This window comes from Pholis gunnellus (genome assembly GCF_910591455.1).
Source record: "Pholis gunnellus genome assembly, chromosome: 11".
Lineage (NCBI taxonomy): Eukaryota > Metazoa > Chordata > Actinopteri > Perciformes > Pholidae > Pholis > Pholis gunnellus.
The window spans coordinates 14,529,727-14,556,532 of NC_136538.1; the positions used below are offsets into that span (position 1 = coordinate 14,529,727).

The following is a 26,806-nucleotide window of genomic DNA, read 5'->3' on the forward strand; positions in this document are numbered from 1 at the left end:
AGGGGTGGACATACTGCAATAAAATGTAGCCTAATGCAATTAACAATCAATTTAGTTTATTCCAGACCACCGGTTCACAGTAAAATCACATGTCAATACAATAGTCCTGCTAATTAATTTGTGAGTCATTAAAGGTTTAATTTCTGTTGAGATGTGTGCTAGAGATGTTGATTTAGCTCATTAATAACATTGCATTGAGGTGTTCCACTTCCAAGGCCCTGGTGTTACGACACAGGCTCCCTGTCACGGCTTACTGGGACAGAGCCCTCGTTAATGTTATTAGTTGCACCTGTGCTTTTCCTGCTATGACGTCTGCTGGGAAAAGGACTATTTCAGAGGCCATTCGTAAAACAGGGATTTTCAACTGGTCTGACCTCATCAAAAGAGTCAGGGACTGTGAATTATACACGTCAAACATAAAGCTCTTTAGATAAAGTTACAATAAATAAATCAATACGTTTTACATATTACATCTGGTGTTCACGGACAACTTTCAAATTAAAACGTAAGCGCAGTTGTGTCGACACGTCCGTCTCCATGACGACTGAGCAAATTCCATCCACCAATGAAGACCAAGTGATGTGGTTGAAAGGTCTGGAATAAGCTAGTACGTGAGCATTAATTATTTAGTATTTTGTTGTATTTCGTTGTTATGTTATGTTAAAAATAAATGTTAGATACACAAAACAACATAATGGAATATATTGCTTTTTTTGTTTTATTCAGACTAGATTGGTTGATTATCAGAAAATTAATACAATGATTTGTTGTAAAAATAACAAACGTTCTTAATTGTGAGGAGTTGCTGCTTTTCTTTGTCTTATGATGAGGGTTTTCTTTTACTGGAGAGACTGTTAGGTATTTTTCACAATTTCCTAACATCTCAAAAACCAAATGATTAATCAGAGAAAAAGGAAAAAGACCATAATTCAGACTGCCCCACATACCAAACGAGCTGTCCCACCTGAGCAACCACGAGTGGGGGTGCAGGGCGTCACGTGACTTTTGAAGGTGCAGCGTGTAAACACCAACCCCCACAATAGAATTCTAATAAATCTGTGACATATTCATATAAACATACCAAATACCATCACATGACACCAGGACCTACCCTGAATTCTCTCTCTCTCTCTCTCTCTCTCTCTCTCTCTCTCTCTCTCTCTCTCTCTCTCTCTCTCTCTCTCTCTCTCTCTCTCTCTCTCTCTCTCTCCCAGCAGCAGAAGGAGCATCCTATAGGCTAATCAGCTGGTAGTTTCAATCCAGCCTCAGCATCCTCCCCCTCCCACAAGAGGAAAGCCGACAGCCGGTGTGCGCGAGGTGTTTTTGTCCGCTACCATGGTGGAAATTACGGATATCGCGTGCCTTCTCGTCCCGCTTGTGATGCTCGTGGGGTCTACCTTCCAGACCGACGCGAAGAGCGTCAAAGAGGCGGAAAAACCGGGAAATTTCATGGAAGACGAGCAATGGCTATCCACCATTTCACAGTACGGCCGCAAGATCAAGCACTGGAATCGGTTCAGAGATGTAAGTCCGCCGTGTTGATTGTGAGATGCGCGGTAATGCGGTATAAGATGCGCTGATAGGGAATATGCACGGCCATTCAGAAACAGTAATAATAGTTATCACACACTTTCTTAGCCTGCATAATACACACAAACTTGGTTCTGTTGTTGGAACATATCCCACACAGTAGAAACACATACACACTTTAGAGCAAATGTTTAAAAATATGACATTTTTCAGTTATAACCACTGAAAGGTCTTTATTTGGATGTGAATTTAGGGCAATAAGATGGGATTGTGTTCTAAGTGTAGCTTACACATTTTGCCTGATTTTGTCCTTGTTTTAAAAGAATTATATGTTCACTTATCTGACTCTTCGAAATTCAGGATATCTAAAGTGATATTTAATATAGCTTTACCAGGATTGCTTGGTCAAAAATAAAACCACAGTTATTACTCTTTCCACTTTTAGTATACCCAGTTAATATTAAGCAATTCATGTTTCAGTCCCACTTGCACAGCAGGAGTATAGACCTATTCCATCATACTGCCCTTAATATGGGTTACCTCAGATGTGTTTCCAGACGTGTCCCGGGAGATTTCACGAACAAGAGAATTAAGCAATTAAAGCAGAGAGGTGGGAATTGATTGATGTGCATATTCACCTACTGACCAGACTGAACTGGGTTGCACGGATTGATTAAAGCCTGCAGGCTATGGACAATGATATATTGCTGTGTCTGTGAATGTATGGACATAATTTTGCCTGCAAGCTCTGTGAAATGATTACTAATGACCCCAACAGGATTTGGACAATAGTGCATTTGGATTATGTTCCTTATAACTCCTGTTAATTGGGTTTTAATAGATCCAGGGTGGTAACTATCACGTGATGGGTATCATTATTGGATTTGAAATGTGAGCAGCTGGCTTCGGCCCCAGCATGCATGAGAACAATGCCAGATCTTCAGGAGGAGAAGCCTTTACGCGTAATAACCATTGCAGAGAGGCTTTAGTGTCATTTTTGATCCGCATTCATACACCTCCTCGTGGACGTCCCTGAAGAAAAGGTGAATCTGTGACTGGCAGCCGCCCCTGCTGGGATCGGATTACTTTGGCTGTTATTACTTGAGGAGAATGTCCTCGGGAACTGTATTAAGGGAAGTAATGAAATTGTGGGCATTGAAAGATTAAGTCAGAATTATTGTGGGATTATAACTCACTGGATGCTGCTCTATATTTACACAGCTTTGATCCAAAATGTTTGAGCGGCAACTTCACTCTGAATTCAGCACATTGTGATTGGCTGTGCAAAACAGCATCCCGCCAGGAGTGACTCAAAACACAAACACACACAGAACATGTGGAGCATCGGAAGATATAAGCGGTTCTTCTTAACTTTGCTTCAGGGGTTGCCATCTAGTATGAAGATGTCACTTGCTCTGATTTCCCTTTTTTTCCCCCTCTTGATTTAACATCAAAGCTGCTGGGTAACACAAACAGTTCCAGTTGCACACTGGCTCTTTCATGTTCATTATTCCCAGAGGTGATTGTCTTAATGTGCGCGTGTCCACGGGCAACGGATACGCTGCATACATGTGGGATCCGTTCTACACTCTTGCAAGTGCATAAGCGTGATTTTGTCAGGGCTGTTGCATCTGTGCGCGTTAAAGGGCAGGAGTGGTGGTGTCTCTGGTGATGATGATGATGACAGGGGAAACATCAGAGCAGCGAACCACTGAAACTTCCGGGGGGAATCGCCAATAGACATCACTTTGATTTCAGCTTGCTGCCGTAGCAACAGCGGTCTCCGTGTTATGGTGTTGAAATGGAGCATGCATCACGGAGGGTTTGATGACTCTATCCCCCTCACCAGTCCTGCTTCATGGTGGAAACAGAGGAAACATCCTTTATTGGGATTTTTTCATATCCTTCAAACTGCAAACTTCTTCAACTGAAACACGATTTGTGCGAGTATTTCCTTGATGATTCAGAATGAAAAAAAATTAATCTGAACGATAAAATGAGCAGTTCGGTCTTTGTAAATGATATGGTTTATGTATAAAGGACTGCCAATGACACAGTTATAGGTTTTGAGATTACACAAATTGATGTTGACTTGCACAGTCCTCTGAGAGCTGAATGTTGAATATTAATCCGACACTGGAAAGCAATAATCAAAGCTGCACAACATGAAAGACGACCTCTTTCATTCTCTCTTTTGCATGTACACAAACACACACACAAATAAAACCATCACACACATAAACACACACAATGCATAGGCTACAGAGCACACACTGTAAATATTTCATATGTATTCTCTTATGAAATGTAAAAGCAGAAGCTGGATAAGAGGCTCTTTCTCTTCCAATAAAAATAGCTCTCACACTTCAACTCAATCTATTTCACAGGAAGACAAGGCGATTAGATTTAATAGGTACAGTCAACACATGATAGAATGGGATACCGTCAATCCTTTAATCTGACAGGTGCACTCAACATTTCATTTCACTAATGCACCAAATCCAGGGAAAAAATGAAAACAGGGGAACAGGGAAGGCAGTCATGGAAACTGAGTTCAGAGCTATAACCCGAACACTTGGTGTTATTTGTTCAATTCTTATAAGACATGAAGCACTGTTGGTTGAAATTAAAACATATATAACATATACATTTCTTTATTCCCTCTATTATTCTAAACAATCAGAAAGTTATTACTAATAATGAACCACTCGACAGCTCTATAATGGATGACTGAAGGATGGAGACGGTTTCTAGAAACAAATTGCAGATATAGAATAATACAAATCCATCATCATGTACTCACTTATATTTTAAGCATCATTTTTTAAGACCAGACACTTAATACAATTTGTTCAGGACACAGAAATTCAGAGCCTCAATTATAGGGACAATTAGATGTCAACTGATCACCTCACCAGTCGAGTCTATTTTCAGTGTGAAATTAAATAGGGAGAGCAATGCATTTTATGCATTGTGGATCCAATTTGGTATGTCTACCAAAGGCAAATCAACAGTAAATTCAATTTTGTTGCTCAACTTTCCTTGTAATTACGATTCTGTCCATGAAATTACCAAGCTATGAAATTGTTCTGGTATGTTTTATTCCTGTTGATTCAAGATAAGCTCAGATATATGACTAAAAATTGAGTTTTATCAGTGTTTATGATGTGATTTTTGGTTCGTATTTTTCTTGTTTTCCCTGCTTCCCACCCGGCACTGCCTGTGCCTGGTAAATCCTTATCTTATAAACACATGCCTCTCCACTCCGGCAGCTCTGGGCCACTCAGTACCAATCCTTCCTGCACCTGTTGTACATTCACTTCAAGAAACTCAAAAACATCACATCCCTGTGCAGTAAATACACCGAATGGGGGAAGCATTTGCGCAAGGTTCTGGCAATCTGGCAAGAACATTTGACGAGAGGTTCACCACAGCTATACTCCCCTGCCTGATTGTAGCCTTAAAGTGGCTCCAATCCAGCACAATTTTAACACTCTGCGATTGTGGGGCACTCATCAGTGCTCCTTTTTATCATTTCACTGTAGCATATAAAACATCATTGTGGCTAATGGCATTTGCAACAGTGGAGCCAAATACTCCATTAAAGACCAGAAGAACAGTAAATTATCAGACTGGCTTTCCTGTCGCGCGGCCGCTCCACTATCACGCTCTCTGATGTTAGGAAAGACTGCCACTGAAGCATTAACGCTATGAATGATGATAAGAGCTTATCAGGAATCCATTAGTCTATCTAGTCATACTTTGTTCTGGCATGAGTCGTTTCTTATCATACTCCAGATTCTTTATGGAGCTGCAATCGTCCGGAGCTGTGTTAGCGTAGCAGATGGATCTCGGTCCCTTCCAACAGTTTTGTGAGAGTTTTGTCCGGACTACTGGTGCGCTGTGTGGTGTCTTGGCCTATAGGTGGTCTGTAATTGAGTGGAAGAAGAAAAAAGAAACAGCTTGTCATCATGCCACGCTTGCAAGGCTACAGCTGCTCCTCACTGCAGTACAATAGCCACAGCTGAAGGGCACAGGTGCCGCAGAGAGACAGGGAGGGGATTTTCTAAGTAGTGGAGAAAGGTGATAAATATCAAATTTCTTCACAAATGCAATTGTTTATAAAACTAAATAGCAGGTGTTACTAATAGCTGCAGAAAAAGAAAGACGCTTTTGTACAACATTCTCCCCTACAGAGGCTAGAATTGCCTGCTCTTCAGCATTTCACATGTATGACTTCTCGGAGTGACATGCTTCTGTGTTGGCTATCTAGGAGTCGGTATGCCAAATAGATTGTTTGCCGCAGAGAACCCCCAACAACCAGGAATCTGCCTGTAATGAGCTCTTCGTGGGATACTGCCAATGACCTCCTGTAGTTAGAAAACCTTTATGTGCAGTATATAGCCCCAGTCATTGGCAGTAAAAGCCCCAAAATTGTTTGGATGGTGCGTCAGTGTGATGTTAGTTTGTATGAATTCAGGTACAAAGCAGGACAGTTTGTAACTCGAGTTGTAGGCTGTGATTCAGGATTAACTCTCATTTGAAAATGTCCTTAAATTATTACGAGACTGTGTGGGGCTTGTTGAGATTCTGTACGGCCGGTTCAATAAATCACAATTGTTTTTTCTTTTAAAGGTAACAATAACTCTAATGGCAGTAGCTGTCCATACAGTAAATGCCACCCAAGTGTTACCTTTGGGCTTGAGCCAGACTGAGTCACAGCCAGCGCAAGATCGGCTCCCATAGGAACAGTAGCTGAGAATTTAGAAAAAGTTAGAAGTGGTTCAAAATATAGTAGCGCAAAACCGGAGGTTTTAGCACCTGGGAGCTAGTGAGTGGGCTTGTTGAGAAAGTGTACGCTGTAATCAAACTCAGAAAAACGCACACAAACCCACAGTGTTTGGAGGAGAGATGCTTGTTTTGAAACGAGCTGGTCATCACAGAACTAAAACATGCTTTGAGGACTGCAATAAGAGCGATACTCAATATACAATATCAATGTCTTACCATTCTAAGAGCAAAAGAGCAAGGAAGTGATTATTAATGTGAATCTATTTTAAGTGCATTAGATATGAGTAAGCTCACTGTACTTGTTAGGCACCAGAAATGACAGCCAGTCTGGCTTTTCCACTTGATGAGCCAGGTTTCAGTCCTATGTTGCTGCTGATCTGGTTGAGACTCTCTTATTACATTGTTTTCAACTCCCCTGTCTCCAATCATTGGCTGATTCTTATCCTTCTTGTTGCTCCTACCGAAGCCACTTCATTGATTTTCCATTGTTGCATGTCTGTTTTTCAGTTGAGCATGGGGTTTTCCCTGAAGTGTGAAGGTTCTGCCTGTGTGTAACAGATTCTCCTGTGAGTTGCAGACAGTTTTTTTTATTCTCTGCAGGGCACTGAATTCACAAGGGCTGGTTGTATTTATAGATAGTGAGTACCGGGTTGGTATGAGTGCACAGAGACACAAAGTACGATTTTTTTAAGCTGCAACTGTAGGTGTGTCTGTTGTGTGGGCATGACTTGTGCATGATGCAAAACTCTAAGGATGACGCAATAAAGTTTAAGATTTGCATCAAAATGTCTGTCAAATCCAGGTTGTAATTGCATTTTTTGTGCAACCTGGGGCATCTAATATATCGCACACACAATCCACATATGGAAGTGCTTGGTTTAAATTTAAATTGTATTTCACAAATCTGAGCACAATCGGGATTTTGGTCAGACTTAAACCTTTTTGTCCTAAGGTCCTCAATCATTCTCTGTGTGGTATTTTCAATTTGTGGCTTAACATAGTATTTGAAAACTCTGGGATTATTAGAAAAAGGAACGCTCTGTAACGATGAAGTCAAGCTTGCTGTCACTAAACCTTCGGTGGGAAATCTCTATGCCAAATTAATGCAGGTTTACGTGGCAATGCAGTTTACAATTGCAGTCCCCAGAGTGGAAATACACCAGAGGCTCTGCAGATACAACATATCACAAAAACAGAGGATAAATCAATACAGAAATCAATCAGGATATCAGTGTAATGGACATATCAAATATTCATCAGATTTGCTTGTATCAAAGTCTATGTTTAACCCAGAGTGTAGAGAGTCTAACTGCTCCTTAAATCCATTGCTTCAAGCCAGGGTAATAATTGGCCATTTTCATGTTCAACTACCTAAGTAATACATTTAAAAGGGTGAAATTATCCACACACAAACCAAAGACATTTAAAAACAATAATGCTTGTAGAAATATGTGCATGTAGCCATGGATGTAAAGTTAGTTCCTAATAAAGACGAATGAAAAATAACTCACGAAGACATTTGTACTCAGAGTGAAGAAATTAAGATTGAAAAATAGGCATGAACAAGGTAAGGTGTAATGTATTGAATTAGTTAAAATAAACAATTCTAAACAATATAGAAAGTAAAAGAAACACATATTGTTTATTTGATTGGTTAATGTCAGACAGTGCCAAGAGAAAGAAAATAATCAAGGGAGAGGAGCAAGACTTTTGGTCACGAGGGAAGAAAAAGATCTATGTTGGAGCAATGAAAAAAGAGGAAAGATAGTAGCAATAGGTCAGGACTCCAACACGCACATTTCTCTATTTAGACTCAGTTAATCAGGCTGACTGTTCGTATGTGTGTGTGCACAAGCATGAATTCTGTGAGTAACTGAAATCGCGTAGCAGTTAGCCGCTAAGCTAGCAGGAGTACCAATGCTAACTGTTCAACTGTAGGCAGCTAATTACGTGTATTGACAGCAACGGCTAGCAGCCGTTTCTCCAAGTTAGCTTCTGTGAATAGTGAATAAGTGAAAGAGTCGAGTGTGAGCTTGGACCCGGCGAAGGATTCAAGTTCAGACAGACAGGTGACCAAGAAAGCTGTGTGGCTCCTCTGATGACGACACATGATGGGCTGTTCAGATGCTACATGGTCAGATAACATATTATAATACGTAATATTTTAGGTATATAACTGTAAGCCTGTCAGTTTTGCATATTGTTTTCAAGCAATTAAGTTATTTTTTGTTATTTAAAGGAGGCTAATTTGTGATATTTGTGTTTTTATTTCTTTTAAGTGAAAGGGTTCACATTATTTGTACATTTCCAAAAAGCAGTCAGTAAACTGTTACTCCTTTTGATTCCAGATACTGGTCTGTGGTAGCCCATCATTCCAGTCTAAAGGTAGTTACATTGTAGGCCTATATTTTACTTTCCCGGTTCCTCCCGGCTCTCTTACATAAGGCTCGCTCTCGACTCCGTCCTGCCGGGGAAGCAGACCAGATTCTCAATGTTTGATGCTCTGCCTCTGCAATCTTTAAGCATCAGCTCAGAGCCCTGTGTGCATGCAGAAAACAGCATTCTTGCGTCTTGTGCCCTGCAGCCCAGCGTGCATGCAGATAGGGGTGAGAATACATAGGAAGAGAGTATTTTTGTGGGGGTTTTGTTTCATCTCAGCCTCGTCTCATGTGATCTGCAAACAGCAGCTGAGTCTTAGTGTGAATCTCAAGGTGGGAGGAAGTGATATGGTGCTGTGTGTAGCATCGCTGCTGAAGACAACCTCGGGGCAATGTAATCTTTTCATTTGATTTGGGGTTATATTTTTTACTACAACGGTCCAAAAGAGTTTATTTCAGTAGTGTGTTTCCACAAGATGTGTGTACATAAAACAGCAGTGCATTTGTCATGTAAAGAAGAAAAAATAGATGTTTGTGGCTTTTTTTCTTGATAGCTGAATCCACTGCAAGTTCTTTTTTCACTCTTTAAGATTGGGATAATTAGGAAGCTTTGCTGCTTGCTGATCAGCCTATCGATGCTTTCCATCTCTGTGAGAAATCCTCATGGCACATGGTCAGCCTCTCCACCGGCATCTCTCGGTGACCCTCCTCTTTGAAGGGGTGCGTGCATTTACCTAAGGACCACTCGCTGTCGACAGAGTTGACTGGGAAGAGGATGGAAAAGAGGAACTCATCAGCAGAAGTGGTGGGCTTGCAGCCTGGTCCTCGATGATGTCTGGAGGGAGATTACAGTGAGGAGGATCTTCAGTGTAGAGTGGCACCCAGTCTCACTCTGCATAACAGGTGACCGTCTGAATAAATCCTCGCCAGCCTGCACGCCTCCTTCAGATGAACACCTTCAGTGTTAACAAGCTGCATTGTGTCCAAAAAAAACATCTGTTTACATTCATGATTCTTCTCAGTTGAGAGCAAAGGAGGAAGTTGTGTGACATAGTTGTAGAGCTTGCCGCCTGGCTTTGATGAAACCTGAACCACTGTTTTGGTTTTCATCAAGAAACAGACACACTAAAATCTAATATTTTTGCATCAATTCATCTTATAAGGTTGATACAGTAGGACTGGGTAGCGCCACAGATTTCCCGAATCGATTCACTTCAGATTTAGAAGGATTCGATTTCCAATTCAACTTGGGATATTTCAGTTATAAAACGGATATTGCGTGGATGCATGTATATGTGTGTGTGTGTGTGTGTCTGTACATATATATACAGTATATATATATATAAACAAAGCCGGCTAATGTTAACTAGCTCTCCTCATGGCGATTTCAACACAGATTTGTTTCCAGCAGAGAGAGATTGTGGTCTGTGTGGGCTGAAATTCATGACCGTCGTGTTTTTATTTTTGATGAATTTACTGAAGGCAGATATTAACGCTAATTGTGAGAGAAGGTCACGTATAAACCTTTATCCGGCAGACGGAGCTCCACATCACAGTGTTATTACTGTGTCCTTTGTTACCGATGAGACAGTGAAGCACTCCGCTGTCACTGTCAACACGAACAAACCCCTCAGGATAACCCCAGTAAAAGCAGAATGCATCTGACAGTTCACATTTACCTGGAAACACCTGGCAGTCACACACACACACACACACACACAATCTATCAGATAGAAACACATTCATTTCAACGGGTTTCCTGTTTGTTCTTCTTTTTGAATCCACCCAACAAGCACGATATCTGTCGCTTTTTGAAGAGATCCTTTTATGTTTGTCGTGACTCTCTGCAGTTCCACTTGAGATGAGCCCAATTTTACAGTTGACATGCTCATCGGGTCATGATCCTCATCCTACAGATATGAGGGATTGTGATCTGTTATTGTGGAGCTACAGGCAGCAGGGTGACCAGTCTGCCAATGCGTGATGTGGAGGGTAAGCTTCCCCGCTCTTAGAGAGGAGATGTTTCCGATGTTAACAGGTAGATCACAGAGCTCCTGAATACAGCTGACTGTTAAGCTCTCATCTTAGCGTCCGCTAATCACGTAGACCTGCGTGAAAAAACGGCAGTTGTTTCTGCTTTGTGAGTCACATTTTCGAGTGATATAACTTCTCTGCCGTGTGCCAAACTTGTCACCAGGCTCTGCGACTCATGCTCACTTTCACTGTGCACTCAGGAGAATTTATTTCCCCTGAATATATATTCTGCAGCCTCTCTTTTATGAAATCATTGATTTTTAGTCCTGTCAGAACTGCAGGACACTTCCCTCATCGGTCCTGGCAGAAACACAACTACAGAAAGGCTGCTAAATAATGCAGGGGCTGAAGCATCAATAAAGGAGACAGGAGAGGCGTCAGATTAATGGCAAGGACGTAAACCCTTTGAGGTCTTACTGATAATGCGTGACTCCATCAGGCCCGACAAGGTTAAACAACATAACCGGCAATCATTCATAACACTTTACTGGAGTGTTGAGTTAAAATCCAGACACCAGACAGTTTACTGGAAAGGGATTTTTCTGTCGCTGAGCAGGGGAAATGAACTTAGAGGATGAGCAGAGCAACAGCAGCGCAGTTTGGTCGGTTTCAGGACTCGAGTGGAGTCCTTGCTAGTGATGAAAATATTTACCTCTGCGAAATAAAACTGTGCGGGTCAAAGAAGGTCTAAGCTCTCATGAGGGCTGCTTATTTCATGTGTTGTGTCAGGATTTATCGCCTCCCTGGGAGCTGTTTGGCACACGCTTCCAGTGCAGTAAATGTTTACGGTGATGAGTAACTCATCTCCAAGGAAGAGGGGGGTGGCTGATTGTAAATATCGTGAAATGACTCATGTTTGTTATTTCAGACGCAGCAGTATGCTCAAAAGAGCTTCACATCTGTACATGTCTCCTGTGGGATGTTTAAAGGAAATACTATACTAATAAATGTGTCTAATTTAGTGCTCATACACTTTTATGATTGTGGAGTTAATTGAAATAAGTTTCAAGTTTCCGCAAGAGAAAATTAGTCGGAAAGGTCCATTCTTTCAATTTTGTATTCACTTATTCTACATTAGTTTAACATCAAAGGCCCCGGTAACAACATTCCTTCATAAGTCTTACTATGACTTACAAGAACATGCTAATTTCTGACAAAGTAACAGTTTTTCTTTGATTGAGCACAAATTCAATTATACAGATTTACAAAACAACCTTCACATATTCATATATATGTTGCCTCAATGTTTTTCTATCTATTTGCACTTTATTATCTGTATTCACTTTATATGTTGGACTGGAGAGAAACGTTTTTTCAACTCCTCTGTATGTTCGGTACATATCGGGAAATTGACAATAAAGCTGACTTTGACCATGACTTTTGAATGCGCTGTATCTAAAATTGACACTTTTCTTCTTAACTAATATTTGCTCCTTTCTCTCCTTTTGCTGTCATTTCACCAGGAGGTAGAGGTCAGTTCTGTCCAGCTTTTCTACACTGCTTCTCCAGCTGCCTTTGTTCATGTGTCTTATTCATTCATGACGCATTTCCTTGTGTTTTTGTGTGTCTTTATCTCTGATTCTCAATCCAAATTTCAAATCTCCTTTAACTTTCCCATTTTTATTAGAATGATTCATGTTCTTATTAAGTATGTGTGTGTCTCACACATATAGGCATCGTGTGCAGATTTGTTAGGCTCATTTCCATACAGATGTACAACTACAGTCATACCCATCTGTTTCTGGCAGCAAGACTAATGTAAAACATACTCAGTGTGCCATGATATAATAATGTAAACTACTTCACTTCTCCTCTATGAAGATGATAGAGTGCTGATATGCTCTCAACAGCACTGCACTCAGGCCTTCATTCTATGCATCTGCTAATACATAATTGTTTTCTTCATGTTTCCTTAGGATGATTATGTCCGTACCTGGGATGAAAATCAAGATTCTAATGACAGTAAGTCTCCCACCATCGCATCTCTTTCTCAATGTGTGGTCAGTGAAGTCCTTGAATGCCTTTTAACATTAACATTTTGATGGAATACTTCCGTTAAAGCATCATGTAAATCCACAGCTAGTTGCCTCTTCATGAAGATAAAGATTAAGAGGTTTTTATTGTCATTGTAGTGATACAAAGAAATTCAGTTTGAACTCACGCACTCTCCTGTCGGGCAGTTTTCAGACTCTCTGTTTGAGCTCGCCATTATCAAATTCTGTTAAATCTTGGCTGCTTGACAGTTGACTCCAAGCCCGGGTGGTTTCTGCAGTAAAGATGCTTTCACCTCACTTGGCAGGAATGTATTTCTTCTGTGGGAGCAAAACACGCTAAACAGACATTAAGAAAGCTTCAAAAGCAACACTCTCAAAACCTAACATCTCTGCATATTGCTTTGTTTGCAAACTACGATCCGCAAACGATGCTTTTGTTATGACCAGTGTGGCTCGCCCAAAATCTAATTTGATTGGACACATATTTGTAAATGCCCGAGTGCAGGATGAGTCTTAAATATTTTAAACCATTTTACAGAAAAGAAAAATACAGGGATTTGATGAAATGAAATTAATTTTTAATTTCTCTGGGACTTTAAAGATGCACATGACCCATAATGCTCACTCTGTAAACAAAGGGATGGGCACAACACCAGTGCTCACTCTATTCAAAGAGAACAGCTGCTGCTAATAATACATAAATGTGTAAAACAGTCATTCTCGATATCTTGTAAAATATGTTTCAGGGATCTTGAAGATAACACAAAGCTTAACAGTCAAAACCATGTATATCCACAAGTATATCAACATATATCGTTCCAAGATTTAAATAAAAAACTGTACTAGATTTCATCTGGCAATTTATTTGACAAATCTTTTTCTGCGCTCAAAATGTCTAATCTCGCACACTGATGCAGTGAAAAGCAGCGAAGGCAAAGCCACATTATTTATTAAAGCCGAATGTCACTGAACTGTGCCGCGGCATGGAGACAGAATCTGTGGCCTGTGTTTGAACCGTCGTGCTTCTCGGACTGTCAGCGGTTCATCGAGTTAGACGGCGCCGTGTATGCTCTGTGGTCGGCCACTCGCTGTCCACACTCGTAGTTGTTCCTCAGCGAAAAAAAGGCTGAAAGATGTTAGCGCTCTGTTTTATCTGCTCGAGTGGGTCCGATATGCGTCCCCCAGGAGATGCTAAACATTGGCTCGACTCCAACCCATCAGCACTTTGTTCTGCTTCCTCCTTTTTTCCTCTTTCTCTGCTGCAGTCAAGCAAGTGAATAGAGGCTGACCGTCGGTGGTCTCCTCCTCCACTCCTGCTGAGACTCTTAATTGAGCCTCTGCAAGATGAAGTCATGACAGAGTCGTGTCCTCAACCATTGTCGCTTGATTTGCGACTTAAATGAAGTCGGCTGAATGGCAGAGTCCATTAGCGCAATTTCCAGGGACTTAATGAAGGACTAATTATGATTTCCAATGAAAGGCCAGAGAGGGAAGTAAAAGCACAAGAAGAGAGCGACAGAGGTGTGAGCTAATATGCCTTGATGTAGTGTAAAGTGGCTGACATCAACATTAATCCTGCCAACTCTAAAGTCATTGTGGTGACGGGGAAAGTGTGGACTGGGGAGATGAAGCAAGTTGACAAGTGTAGGAGTGTGAGATAGGGTGAAAATGAAAATGGAAAGGATGTGTTTGTGCCCGGTTCATCTGTCAAGAGGAAGCTGTTTGTTCACCAGAAAAAAAGGAGGTCATTTCCTACAAAATCACATCCGCAAAAACCTGATAAACTGAACCTGTAATGAGCTGTGTAATGCTGTTATGTCACTTATGTGTCATGTTTATCTGAGGAGCTTCATTTATATTTTTGAATTCAAGTCTGTCAAGAGCAAATACATCCGGAAAATCTTATTTTTATGTCTTGCAGTCCACTTTTAATTATAGTGTCCTTGTTTTAAAAGCACTGGAGGAGTGTTGTACATGTTGTGGCTAAAAGTCTTGACTTCTGTGAAATAAAACTGAACTTCGCTACAGAACAGACACCATGTTCTCTGCATCTTCCAGTCATCTGAGGCAACTCATATTCTCCATATTCAACTTTATTGAATTGTCAATGGGCAAATGTTCAGTGTATGCTCTCTCTCCAGAAACATAAAATGTTTTGCAATAGAAGGTTTTGAGCCATCTGACCCATCCAATTAACAGTAATAGTGCTTTAAATAACCAGCCCAGTGTCCTACCAATTACATTAATATGAGACAAATCTGCATCTTGTGATTTGCATGCAGAGCCAGCGACTAGCGCTGTCATTGCCATAGTTTAGTTCATTTCGTACAATTTAAAAAAAATTACAGAAACATAACCGAGATAAATAATATCACAGTGCAGGAAGAGGCAGAAAGCCCACTGGGCTTATTTGAAGTCTCCACTTATACAATATAAAAAAGTCACAATATTATAAAATACATATGCATAACATACGACTACGTGATATTACTGACAATATATTTTTACACAATATGATGTATAATAACAACAATAGCAATGCCATAACTACAATACGTCCCTATCTTTTATCATACCATGTTTAAATACTGACAATTAAAAGAAAAACGCATTACCATTGGATGATCGAATGTTACAGTGAGAATGTAATTCTGGGTTTTGCAGAATCGTCCTCTGGCATGCCAATAGAGTTGAAATAATAACACTTTTGTCAACCTAGTCGACACATACATTAACTTCACAAGTGGCATCGCTATAACGTAGGTGTTCAATGTGTGTGCTCAGCTATCATGACACTTTTGCAAAGCTTTATATGCTTGCCTTAGGTAGTGATATGAATAGGACTTTTGATTTTACACAGTATAGAGCCCTTCATCTGTCCTTTCTCTCGTTTTGACATGAGTGGACTATCTCCCTCCATTGATCTGCCTTCCTTTATGAGTGGCCTAATGAAGCGAAGGAGCAAAAAGAGGAGATTTGTCCCTCTGAGACATCACTAAATCAGCATGATGTCTTCACGCCAGAGCTCCGATGAGCCTGCAGGCCTCATTTCTTAGCCAGGGCAGCCCAGACTGCCGAGAAGAGAGAGCGAGAGAGAGAGAGAGAGAGAGAGAGAGAGAGCGAGAGAGAGAGAGAGACAGCGCTTTTGAACTGTCAACACTCCTAACACACAGACAGCCAAACGCCAACAGCAGACTGAGGTGGACATTTGCATGCAGGCACCATAGTGGATGATTCCTCCTCAGCCAGCGGGGTGCAGAGTGAGGGAGACGTCGGGGTAATTTGCTGTCGATTTCTACAGTCAATTCATCAATCCAGCAACTGATTGAATAACCTCGCTGTTAAGACGGTAAACACTAAAGGGGAGCGGTTGTGATTTGGACTTGTCAGAACAAACAAGTGTGTATGCACACACCCATGCACAAACACTCGAGTGTTTGTGTACAGCACTCACAGAAGACCTGTGTTTTTTTTATATACATGAGTTTAGGATTTCAACAAGCTTATCTGAGCCAGAGAGGTCAGGTGAAAAGTGTAGTAGACACTTTCTTGAAAATCTATGGATTTGGATCAATGGCAGACACAAAGGAGAAAACATGCTGAGTCCACACTCACAAGGTCTAGGGTTTGATTCCTCTTGAAGTTATTGATAGATACTGTTGCTTGGAGCTCACACACACACACACACACACACACTTCTGCAACTCTCACCTCCAAGCCGCTACAATCCTCCAGGGTCTACTGTTGCCCTTCTCACCTTCACACTCCACAAATGTGTCCAGTGTCACCCCTTCCCGCTCTCCCTCCTCACCACCTGGGGCTGCTACCATCAAATCCAAAGCCCTGCATGTTTCTCCAACTCCAGAGGCCCCCTGATGTATTTACAGGGTACCTATGAGGTATACAAGTATTTAAAAAGCATTGAATTTAATATTCTTATAATAAGTCCTTAAAAATATTGAATTCTACTCGTACTCAAGTTTAAGGTACTTGTAACATTAGTTTACTTGAGGGAAGGGGGACATTTACAAGCTACTCAGCAGTATGTTAAGTAATATAAGAGACATCAATTAAAATTAGCTCCACCTTTACCAGCTCCGACATTAACGTGATGAACACATTAATGCATCAATAATTATAATGCTATAATATATGTTATTATGCAATAATAGTTATTTGTCTATCAAAACAAGGGTTTTCTCGTTGTATTCTAATCTCAAAATGCTGCAAAAAGGCTTTATTTGAGTATTCAAATCCTAAAATTGGGACCCCCTACCTTATTCAAGTTTTATGTTGCGTCACCTTTTTCACTACTCACAGCGAGAGTGCATTGCTGAACCTTCTGATTAATCTGCTGCATGTATTTGTGACCAAAAGGCGCCACGTGTGACCATGGAGTGGGATGGGGACTCTTAATGTGACAAATACAAATAATCTTTTTCATTTTATTTAGTAAGAATACACACGCACAGCTGTTTTGTATTAATTGTGAATAACATTACATGCTTTATTAAATTCAAATACTTGGTAAATAATTATTTTCTGGGCTTTAAATCAATACTGATATTAAATTATATTCCTAATACTTCTGCCATTATGGCTGAGAAATTGGCATTGCATTTCAATGCAAGTGGTATTGAAAAGGTCTTAAAGAGTCCCTGAGAACCCTGAGGTACTCTGATTTAAAACTAATCTTTTTGGAGCCTCACATCATCTTCTTGCTACTGAATGTCTTCAATTCAACATTTTGAGAAATGTGCCTATTCGCTTTCTAGTCGAGAATTTGTTAAAAAGATCAATACCACTCATGTGTGTATGTAGAAAGCTAATGTAGAAAGCAGGGGGGGGGCAGCCTGTTGCTGTTTAGAAAATCTATCTACCAGCACTTCTAAATTTGACAAATGAACACGTATCTTATTTGTTTAATCTTTACCAAAACTGAATCGTAAGAGCGAAAATTTGCCAATCGCCTGCCGGCTCAAGCTTCACATTTAGTGGCGTTGACTTGACAAGAAAGTGAATTTACAAGCATCCATGTGGAGCCATTCCTTTAACAATTAATCAAATGGCTGTATAATTGATGTAGCCGTGAACCCACAGAGACTCATCCCGTGATCCTTCACTTCCTCTCAGCTCTAGCTCTGCTGAGCATTGTAGCGTCTTTAGCATTGTTTTTGGTTTCAAGGCTCGCAGTTTTTCTAGGAGTTGATGGAGCGGAGCTAAAAGAAGAGGGAATATTGGACTTAGATTCATGATGTGGACAGAAACATGACTCAAAGTAAATGCTTACATTCGTCCGTGTCTGCTACATAATAAATAAGTAACTTGCACTATCAGCGGTGAGGATGTTGTATTTTTACAGCTTGTTGCGCCGCTCAAAAAACAGGAGCCAAAAATCAATTGATGCAGGTTTATGTTTAGACCTTTATTCTCCTGCTGTCTCTGTGGGAATTCAAGCCTATTTTTGCATTAACTGGACAAAAAAGACATGCCAGAGACATGTCTGGCTTCAATGCTACTTAGAAGATAGCACTAATGATGTTAAAGACTGAGTGTGTAAATAGGCGATAAGAGGGTTGATGATGAGGATGTGGCCTGAGCTCTTGCTTCTGTTATCCTCAATCTGCAGGGATAAACCTCATGCAAATCTGGACTGTATTAGACTGAAGCACAGGGAGCCTAATTAGGAGAGCTTTGCTGCTGCAGGCATTAGTTTAATACCAAAGCAGAGACCTCCGAATAGTAAAAATGGAAGTAGGTGCATCTGGGGTTGAGTAGAGAGAGGGTGGCTGTGACGAGGAAAATAATAAACACGCAGGTAGAACATGAATGAAGATGTCTGATTTGAAGAGACAAAAGGAATGAGAACAAAAGGAAGATTGATAGACATGATTGCACAACGGGGGTTTTCAGAAACGGAGAGGGAGCGAGCGAGTTCTCAGAAACACCAGATTGAGCTGCAAATCACAGTCAACCCAGAAATGATTCCCGGACCACGGAGAGCCTGTTGCTATGGAAACGTCATCATCGCAAGGCACTGCTTTAATCCGTGGAAGCCTGTTAAGTTAACATGAGGCTCAGGCAGCCACCTTATGCTTCTGCACTCACAACACTACGCCGTGCCAGCATTGTAGCCGCTCGCCACCAACACGGTTCATTTACAAATGTTTTACTATTAAAAAGGCAGGATTATCTGCTCTCTGTGTGCTGCTGCTATGATTCTTACATTTATTTTGCCTTTTGGTTAAATTGAATAGATTAATTGTTAATGCCGCCTTAGGCTGTATCCCCGTTCGTACCTTAATCTCCTTGTTCTCTTTTGTGTCAGGATGTGTCGTAAGGGTTTGATTGGCTGCTGCACCCTGATTCTGCTGATGCACTGGTGTGAATTGGGGGGGGGGGGGTGCATAAGGCTCCACTGTTGACAGTCTAAATGGATGAGGAGTGCATCTGGGCATTAATGCCTCCGAGCCTCACTGTTTGTCAGTTAGAGCAGTCAGTCGGTTATACAACCAGCTCAGCCATGACAGGGGGGTGTATTGTTTTGGATTTGCTTCTCAAATCAGATATCTGTCGGTTTGCTTCAATAATCCTGTGATGTTGGCAGCGCCAATGTATTCAGCCACCGGAGAGGACAAGTGAGGAGATCCAAAGCCTGTGTCTGCGAAATGAAAATAGTGCCATAAAACCGGATACAGTAAGAGCAGGGGATGAATTCGAGCAAACCCCCGTCATGTAGACCGAACCTGCAATAGCAGTCTGTGAATAATCTGTGTTCCGGTGTACTGTACTGACGGAGGGTGTAGGTGAATAAAGGGCGGGGGATGTGAGGAGAATAGAGTGTGACATCTAGGTCGGGCACCAGGGTGCCTGCTAGGAACAGACATCTGTGACATGTGAGCGTGCGTCGGGTGCTGACACGCAGTCCAGCATTATCTGCTAGAGTGTGATGGATGGATGGATGGATGGATGGATAGGGCAGAGTGAGCTAGCCATGCAGGCTTGAACCTACATTGCAAAACGTATTGGTTTTAGCAGGTCACCTATTAAGCGTAATAATAAAATTGTATTCCAATAAGTAAATGAGAAGAATAAATCTGCCAGTGAGGTGTGGAAAGTGGGAATGGAGAGATAATGGGCAGAGAAAGATAGACAAAAGAGTAAGAGTGAAGCAGTGATGATACTTTATTCTAAATCAAATGTTCTATTTTCTTCCCAGATGTAGACACCACCAAGGACCCCTGTCAAAAGGTTAAGTGCAGCCGACACAAGGTGTGTATCGCTCAGGGCTACCAGAAAACTGTGTGCGTCAACCGCAAGAAACTTGAACATAGGTGAGTTTGTAGCCCCCTGGGCAAGAACTCCCAAATCACACACAAAAATCTTCCCTGTTGATGCACGCTAACGTGGGATCAACACTAGCAAGTTCACAGCGGCTTGTGCCGGTTTGGGACGTGATCGTAATAAAGCTTGTTTGTGCACCGGTGCAGTACGACTGCCTGCTGTTAAATGATACGTTAATACGTTCAGACAACATGGAGGAGGGCAGCTTTTCCTTCCTGTTCAGGTTGGTGCTGCCGTGTCTGTTCTCTGAACTAGCACAGCAGTTGCTGTTTCAGCTGAAGTGTTTGTGTGTCCTCCGTCCCGCAGACTGAAGCAGCCGAATCTCCGGTCTCCTGAAGGAAACTGTCAGCCCTGTCCCATCTCCTCCACCGGGCCTGTGTGTGGATCAGACGGACGCAACTACGCCTCAAAGGTACACGGAAACAAATGCATAGCCATGGGGCTGGGAAATAACTCAATATTATCGGTTTATTGACCTTCGGTGGTATAGTTGTTTGATTTTACAAAATTCCGCGGTCCAATTTATTGATTCCAAGCAAAATAACATTAAAATAAAAATCTTTAATGTAGATTTTAGCACTTTTAATACTGGAAATGCAGCACAAAGTGCTAAACAATAAAGAAAGATGGGCATAGAATGAACATAAAAAACCTTAGTGGAGGCAATTTGAGAATTATTAAATGTAAAACTAACGGAATTAGTCATTGTGGGTTTTGTTTTGAGCATTTTCATTGTTGAATATACATTCAGTTGTCAGTTTATTGTGAGCACCAACGCAGTCTAATACAACAGCTCTGCAATAAATTCTACCTTTATGAAGGCTGTAACGTTCAGTTTTAGTTGAAGGTGTTTTAGAGGTTTGTTTATTCAACTTTATGGTCATTTTGGAAGCTATTATTTGTGGTGCCGTAGAATTATGTTGAATCATTATGAGGGGTGTTCTATTATGACTTCAGTGAGGGAAGAGTAAACAATGGAAATATCTGTCAGTATAACGCAACACAATTCAACAGCACCACAAACCACAGCCTCCAAAATGACCATAAAGTTAAATCAAGACTGCTGATAAAGGAGAGTGAATGTCGGACCTACGTTTGCCAGCTGGCCAGAAGCACGACTCTGAAAGAAAGTCTTCACTGTCTTCTGGATATAAAACTGTTTGCTAACACGTTCGCCATAAACTTTATGAGATGTTGAAATGTCAATTCTGTGTTTACAGCTTGTTTCTGTTGCAACCAGTTGGCTGACAAACATGCAGTCTAAGCATACAGAAAAAAAAAAGAAAAATCTTAATCGGTGTGAACTTGTGCATTTTTTTCCGAAAAGAAAAGGCGGTAGAAATAATCACTGTGTGAAGCTGGAGGATGCATTGGCAGTGGAACCGTACAGCATCCCCCTCAACAAAGAAGTGGAAATATTGTCCGCGTGGCTTCAGCATCACATATGTTCTGTATGCTTTATAATAACATATGTTGTGATATAGAATTGCTAAAATAGTCTTGACACCTATTACACACCTAGTATACCAACAGACACAGACATTCATACAGTACATATGTGCACCGGTCAGGCGTTGGTACATATATTCACAGCGTTGGCTTTTTGTTTCATACACATGCTAAAACAATGTGCTCAGCATTGTGGGGTAAATAGTGACATACAACTTGCACATTCAGAGCAGAGTAGTGCGAGGAGACTCTCAGGGGAAAAGCTGAGACACAGAGCCATGATATATAGCCTCAGAAGGACCAATTGGTGGCTTGTGGTGACAGAAACCCATGTGTTTATTGATTTATGCTTCGTCTTCTGGATCACTATTCCTGACCTTGTGTGCAAGCAGAGGTTGGGCAGCACATACAGGAGCAAATCTCAGATTTGAATTAAGGCGTACAGTCAGTCACCTCATGAATATTTGATCTATCTTGCGGCAATAACTCATTTTACTTCACCTTTGTGTCCCCTTGTTCTCGATGACGCCTGTGTGTGTGTTGATGCGTGCATTTGTGTGTTTGTGTTGCAGTGCAAGCTGGAGCAGCAGGCATGTCTTACAGGGAAGGATCTTACCCTGAAGTGTTCAGGTCTGTGTCCTTGTGCAACTGCTGCCCCTGCATCCATGGAGAGTAGACACGGTAAGACCAAATACATGCAGAAACTATGACAAAAAATATATATATTTGACATGAATTCATTACCATACAGGGCTTCACATCTCTTTTATTCTGTATGTCACAATCATCCAAAATACATGAATAGGTGCAACAAATATCATGTTATTCATCTCCCTCTGGCCTCCACAGAGAGCTGTACCGGACAGGATCTGGCTGATCTCGGGGAGCGTCTGAGGGACTGGTTCCAGCTACTGCAGAGCAATGCCAAGCAGAACAACAACAGCAAGACTGGGGCCAGAACCACTGCAGCCAGCACCACATCGGGTTAGAGCTACTATTTCATAAATCCAGACTTCATAAAGAGGGAGTTACAATACTACAGTCACAGGCTGCATTCTATAAAAAATGATTCAATTGGAAAAGCAAAAAGAAGTACATCGGAACATTTAAAAAAAATCTGCTTCACGGTTGAGCTGGTGCTGCCTCCACCTTCATGTTTGCTGCAGCTCTTCCTGGATAAATCTTGCACCCGATTGCTGGATATCAAACACGTTTGAAAACAGTTTCGGGGCTGGACACTCCTAACACTTTTGGGTGGACGGATCAAGATAACATTTCATCACATGCTGTGCCTCAAAGCAAAAGGAATGGAGCCTCGGGACGTGTTCGGCCACAAGTTAGTGCCCGATAAGCACCAAGTCTTAACCGGGCTGTAAAGTGAGAAGAAGTCAATTCTTGTAAAAATGTTGATAATGATGCAGTTTTTGTAGATGGAACCTTTTTTTTTTGTTGTTGTGGAAACCGGGAACATAATTAAGAAAATGATTTGCATTGGAAACAGGAGATAATTCTGAGCACACTGGCACGGTTTCATTTTCCATCTGTGCAGCTGTCTCTTGATAAAAATGAATGTTTGTTTGTCTGTCTTTGTGTTTGCAGTGCTGGACAGGAGCCTGGTTGCCAGCTGTAAGGACTCCATAGGCTGGATGTTTTCCAAGCTGGACACAAATGGCGACCTGTACCTGGACCAGGCCGAGCTGGCTGCCATCAACCTGGACAAGTACGAGGTCTGCATCCGGCCCTTCTTCAACTCATGTGACTCCTACAGGGACGGCAAGGTCTCCACTGCTGAGTGGTGCCTCTGCTTCTGGAGAGAGAGTGAGTATTCTGGGGAGGAGGTGTGTGTGTGAGAGTGTGTGTGTGTGTGCGTGTGTCACTGTCACAGAGTCACGCGCCCCCGTGCTGACATATTCCCCTTGCATTCAAACTTTCAAGGCGCTCAACTGCCCCTCAGGTGTAGAAAACTCTGTGTTATGTGCTGGTCCGTCACTATTTGTCTTCCTTCTCCTCCTCTCGTTCCCCTGAGGGGTGAAACGGTCACCACAAGGAGCTAAAAACATTCCTGCTGCTTGTTGACAGCCTGGTTCTCCCACAGCTCTCGGAGACTGAGCCCGTGAGCCACCCAGCAAAGCGGTCCCACGCTAATACAGTTCTTTGATTGAGAAGCAAGCACACTTGAGTTGATTAGAAAACACTGATTAGACTCAGAAGATATTTCAATTTTGACTGTTGATTGTTTTTGGCAGATTGTAGGTAGTTACTATCTCTGTTCTGTGTCTAAATGTGGCTAAACGTGTGTTTTGCTCTCTATTTTCTGTCCTTTTTAAGAGCCACCTTGCCTGGCTGACCTGGAGAGGATCCAAGTATTAGACGGCGGCAAGAGAAAGTTTGGTACGGATCTCGCTTCTTCATTAGAGCATTTAAGCCCAATTGGATCTGTCTTTCTTGGTGGAGGGATTTCATCCAGCAGATGACAAGCAGGAGGCGGGGATTAGTCCCTGATCAGTCTGGTGGATTAGAACTTGATGCTGACAGACGGCAAAGGAAAGCAGCCACCAGTGTGTCTTACATGTATGTGTGAGCGGGTGAATATGTGAACGTGCGTGTGTGCACGCGTGTGCGCACCGCATGTTTGGGCTGGCTGACTGGGCTCTGAGTCAGGACTCTCCAAGGACACGGAGCATGGCTGCCAGCCCGACGCTCAGATGTTCCCTTGAAAGACCGGACAGTTCTGTTTTGCCCCGTCTCATTTCTGTTTTTCTTTTCTTTTTTTCTTTTGTTTACATTATTCTCTAAAATGTTTAGCGTAATGACAGATCCCTCCATCTCTGAAGAGTATGACAGTTTACTCTCCTTTAGGCAAACGGCCCACAAGATGGTGATCCATGCACCTACAGTATGTTGTGCTTGGCTTTCTGCACTGTGTGGACACAGGCGGTGTTTAATATTCACGTAATGGTTCAGAAATTGAAAACTTCCCAATCTTGTGTCCCTCCCTTATGCCAAGATGATTAGCTCGCCACCCCCCCCCCCCCCACATCCACACTATGCTGACTTAATACTTGCTCCCTGTCTTGCTCCGTGAGCATATTTGTATTCATGGAATATGGAATTGGCTGCCACATACGCTGCATGCATTACATTCTCACCTGGCCTCGGCGCCGCGTGCGATGAGGCACCATGCAGGATCATCTGCTTGTGTGTTGAGGTCGCTTTTGCCGTACCCGACTCTTATTTGTTTGTGTTTTTGCGTGTGAACGCCAGGTCGATTCATCCCAAGCTGTGATGAGGACGGCTACTACAGGAAGCAGCAGTGTGACAGGGGAGAGTGCTGGTGTGTTGACCAAAACGGAGGAGAAGTCGCCGGATCTAGGATGCGTGGCAAGCCAGACTGCGGTAAGTCCCCCAGGTTTCAGCTGTCAATAATAGAATTTGAAATTGAAAGCGGTATGTGGCAGGGAGAAAAAAACTCTCAACATGTCCGCTGCGGATTGGCCCACTTCTCTACCGCACCCCCAACATGCCTTCTGCACAAGGCTTTCTTTATGTCAAAGGACTGAGGCCCACTGCAACATAACTCACTGCAGGGACCAGTGCCACATTCATGTGTCCGGAGTCATTTGCATTCTAAAGCGTCGCTTTGTCGCTGTGAGAAAAGTCTTTCAAGATAAATGAGGGCTGGTTGGACTGAAACCTGCACTTGATAAGAATGGCTCCTCTGGCAAGGTTTAGAAATAGCTATAAAAATCCAGACAAAGTCAAACATAAGCCCCCCTTTTTTATTTACCATTGCAGTCAATGTATTTAAATTGATGTCAGCATTTCTCATTGATTGAAAGAACTTCATCAAAGTTGAGAGGAAGAGATGCTGAACAGAATTTATTGCAATATAAAAGATTGCCAAAGTGGATTATTAAATCCCCCTGCACCCCCCGCCCCCCCCCCCGCCCTGCATGTTTTCTGCCCGTCTCTCTACAGATGATGAAATGGCATATTCAGGTGATATTGGCAGTGGTGTTGGATGGGAAGACGAGGAGGAGAAAGAGGCTGAGGAGACTGCAGAGGAGGCCGAAGAGGAAGAGGGAGAGGTGGGGGAGGTGGATGATGGGGGCTATATCTGGTAAACGTGTAGTCCAAGCTCTCTACGAGAGCATCTTGATGGTCCTGAACACACATACACACACACACACACACACACACACACACACACACAAACACACAGATCCTGCAAAGAGATGGACGTGGTGAAGCTCTCACACTCAGAACAACACTTGCTTGTGAAAAAGCGAAGGGAGAGGGTTGCACGGGTTGGGAGAGGGAATATGCATATGTTATGGCCGTATTTAATGTTACAGGATGTACTTTAAACAGGCAAGGGAAGGGGACATATCACTATTAATTATAGATCTAGAGAATTTTGTCCCTCATACTTGTGAATCTTTGTTCTCTTCTGTTGTAAGTCCTTTGAACTATCTTTGAGCAGTCTTAGCTGATGCATAGTGGAGACTTTAAGCAGTTGCAGGTGCTTGTCATGTGCTTGCATTGAAAAACGTAGAAAGACTGAGTGCATTTCAATAGTCCAAATTGGCCTCTTTCATCTTTTCTTTCTGCAGATTAACAACATTTAGATAACCAGTTTTGAGTTCAGGCAGGAAACAGGCGATAAAGAGAGGAAGCCACATTAGAATATTGAAAAGCACCCTTTGACTTTACCGTTTTTCATGTCATTTGCTTCGGCTCATATGTGACAGTAGTCATTCATGACTTAGTGAAAAAAAAGGTTTCTCACGCATCACTCTTTCGCTTGTATATAATGTGTGTATCAGAAGACAGATTGTCACCTATTAGTCCTGTTATCAATGCCTTGAAAGACTAGCAGAATATACTGCTTAGTTGACAAGTGTACATCGTATCATAATGTGGATCAATTATTGTGTTTAATAAAAAACATTGAAATAAAATAAACTTGTTTATGTGGCCCAGCCGGCCACCGTACATGTAAGTCTGTGCATTTGTTCTTTCTTAATTTCTTGTCAAATTTTAGCACCAGCAATGGTGTTGTGCAGCATGTTTACTGGACCCTTCTCACAGCAAACCTTTTGACTATTTATAGCAAGAAAACCACAGCTGGAACTAATAACATCAATAAGTGTGTGTTTATGTGTGTGTGTGTGTGTGTTTATGTGTGTGTGTGTGTGTGTGTTTATGTGTGTGTGTGTGTGTGTGTTTATGTGTGTGTGTGTGTGTGTGTGGTTGTGTGTGGGGGTGTGTTTATATATATATAAA

General features: G+C 41.9%; 1 protein-coding gene across 1 annotated transcript; it reads left to right on the top strand.

The window, feature by feature from the left end:
• Window positions 1-1,335: 1,335 nt before the first annotated feature.
• On the top strand, window positions 1,336-25,791 carry spock2 (SPARC (osteonectin), cwcv and kazal like domains proteoglycan 2; the record flags this gene model as incomplete). The annotated part of the gene is made up of 10 exons (XM_079169373.1): window positions 1,336-1,524; window positions 12,650-12,695; window positions 19,947-20,061; window positions 20,378-20,483; window positions 22,093-22,201; window positions 22,370-22,504; window positions 23,120-23,338; window positions 23,849-23,911; window positions 24,785-24,916; window positions 25,499-25,791. 10 exons carry the CDS (start codon window positions 1,336-1,338, stop codon window positions 25,642-25,644), a joined length of 1,260 nt encoding a protein of 419 aa, XP_079025499.1. The 3' UTR covers window positions 25,645-25,791.
• Between the last annotated feature and the right edge of the window lie 1,015 nt (window positions 25,792-26,806).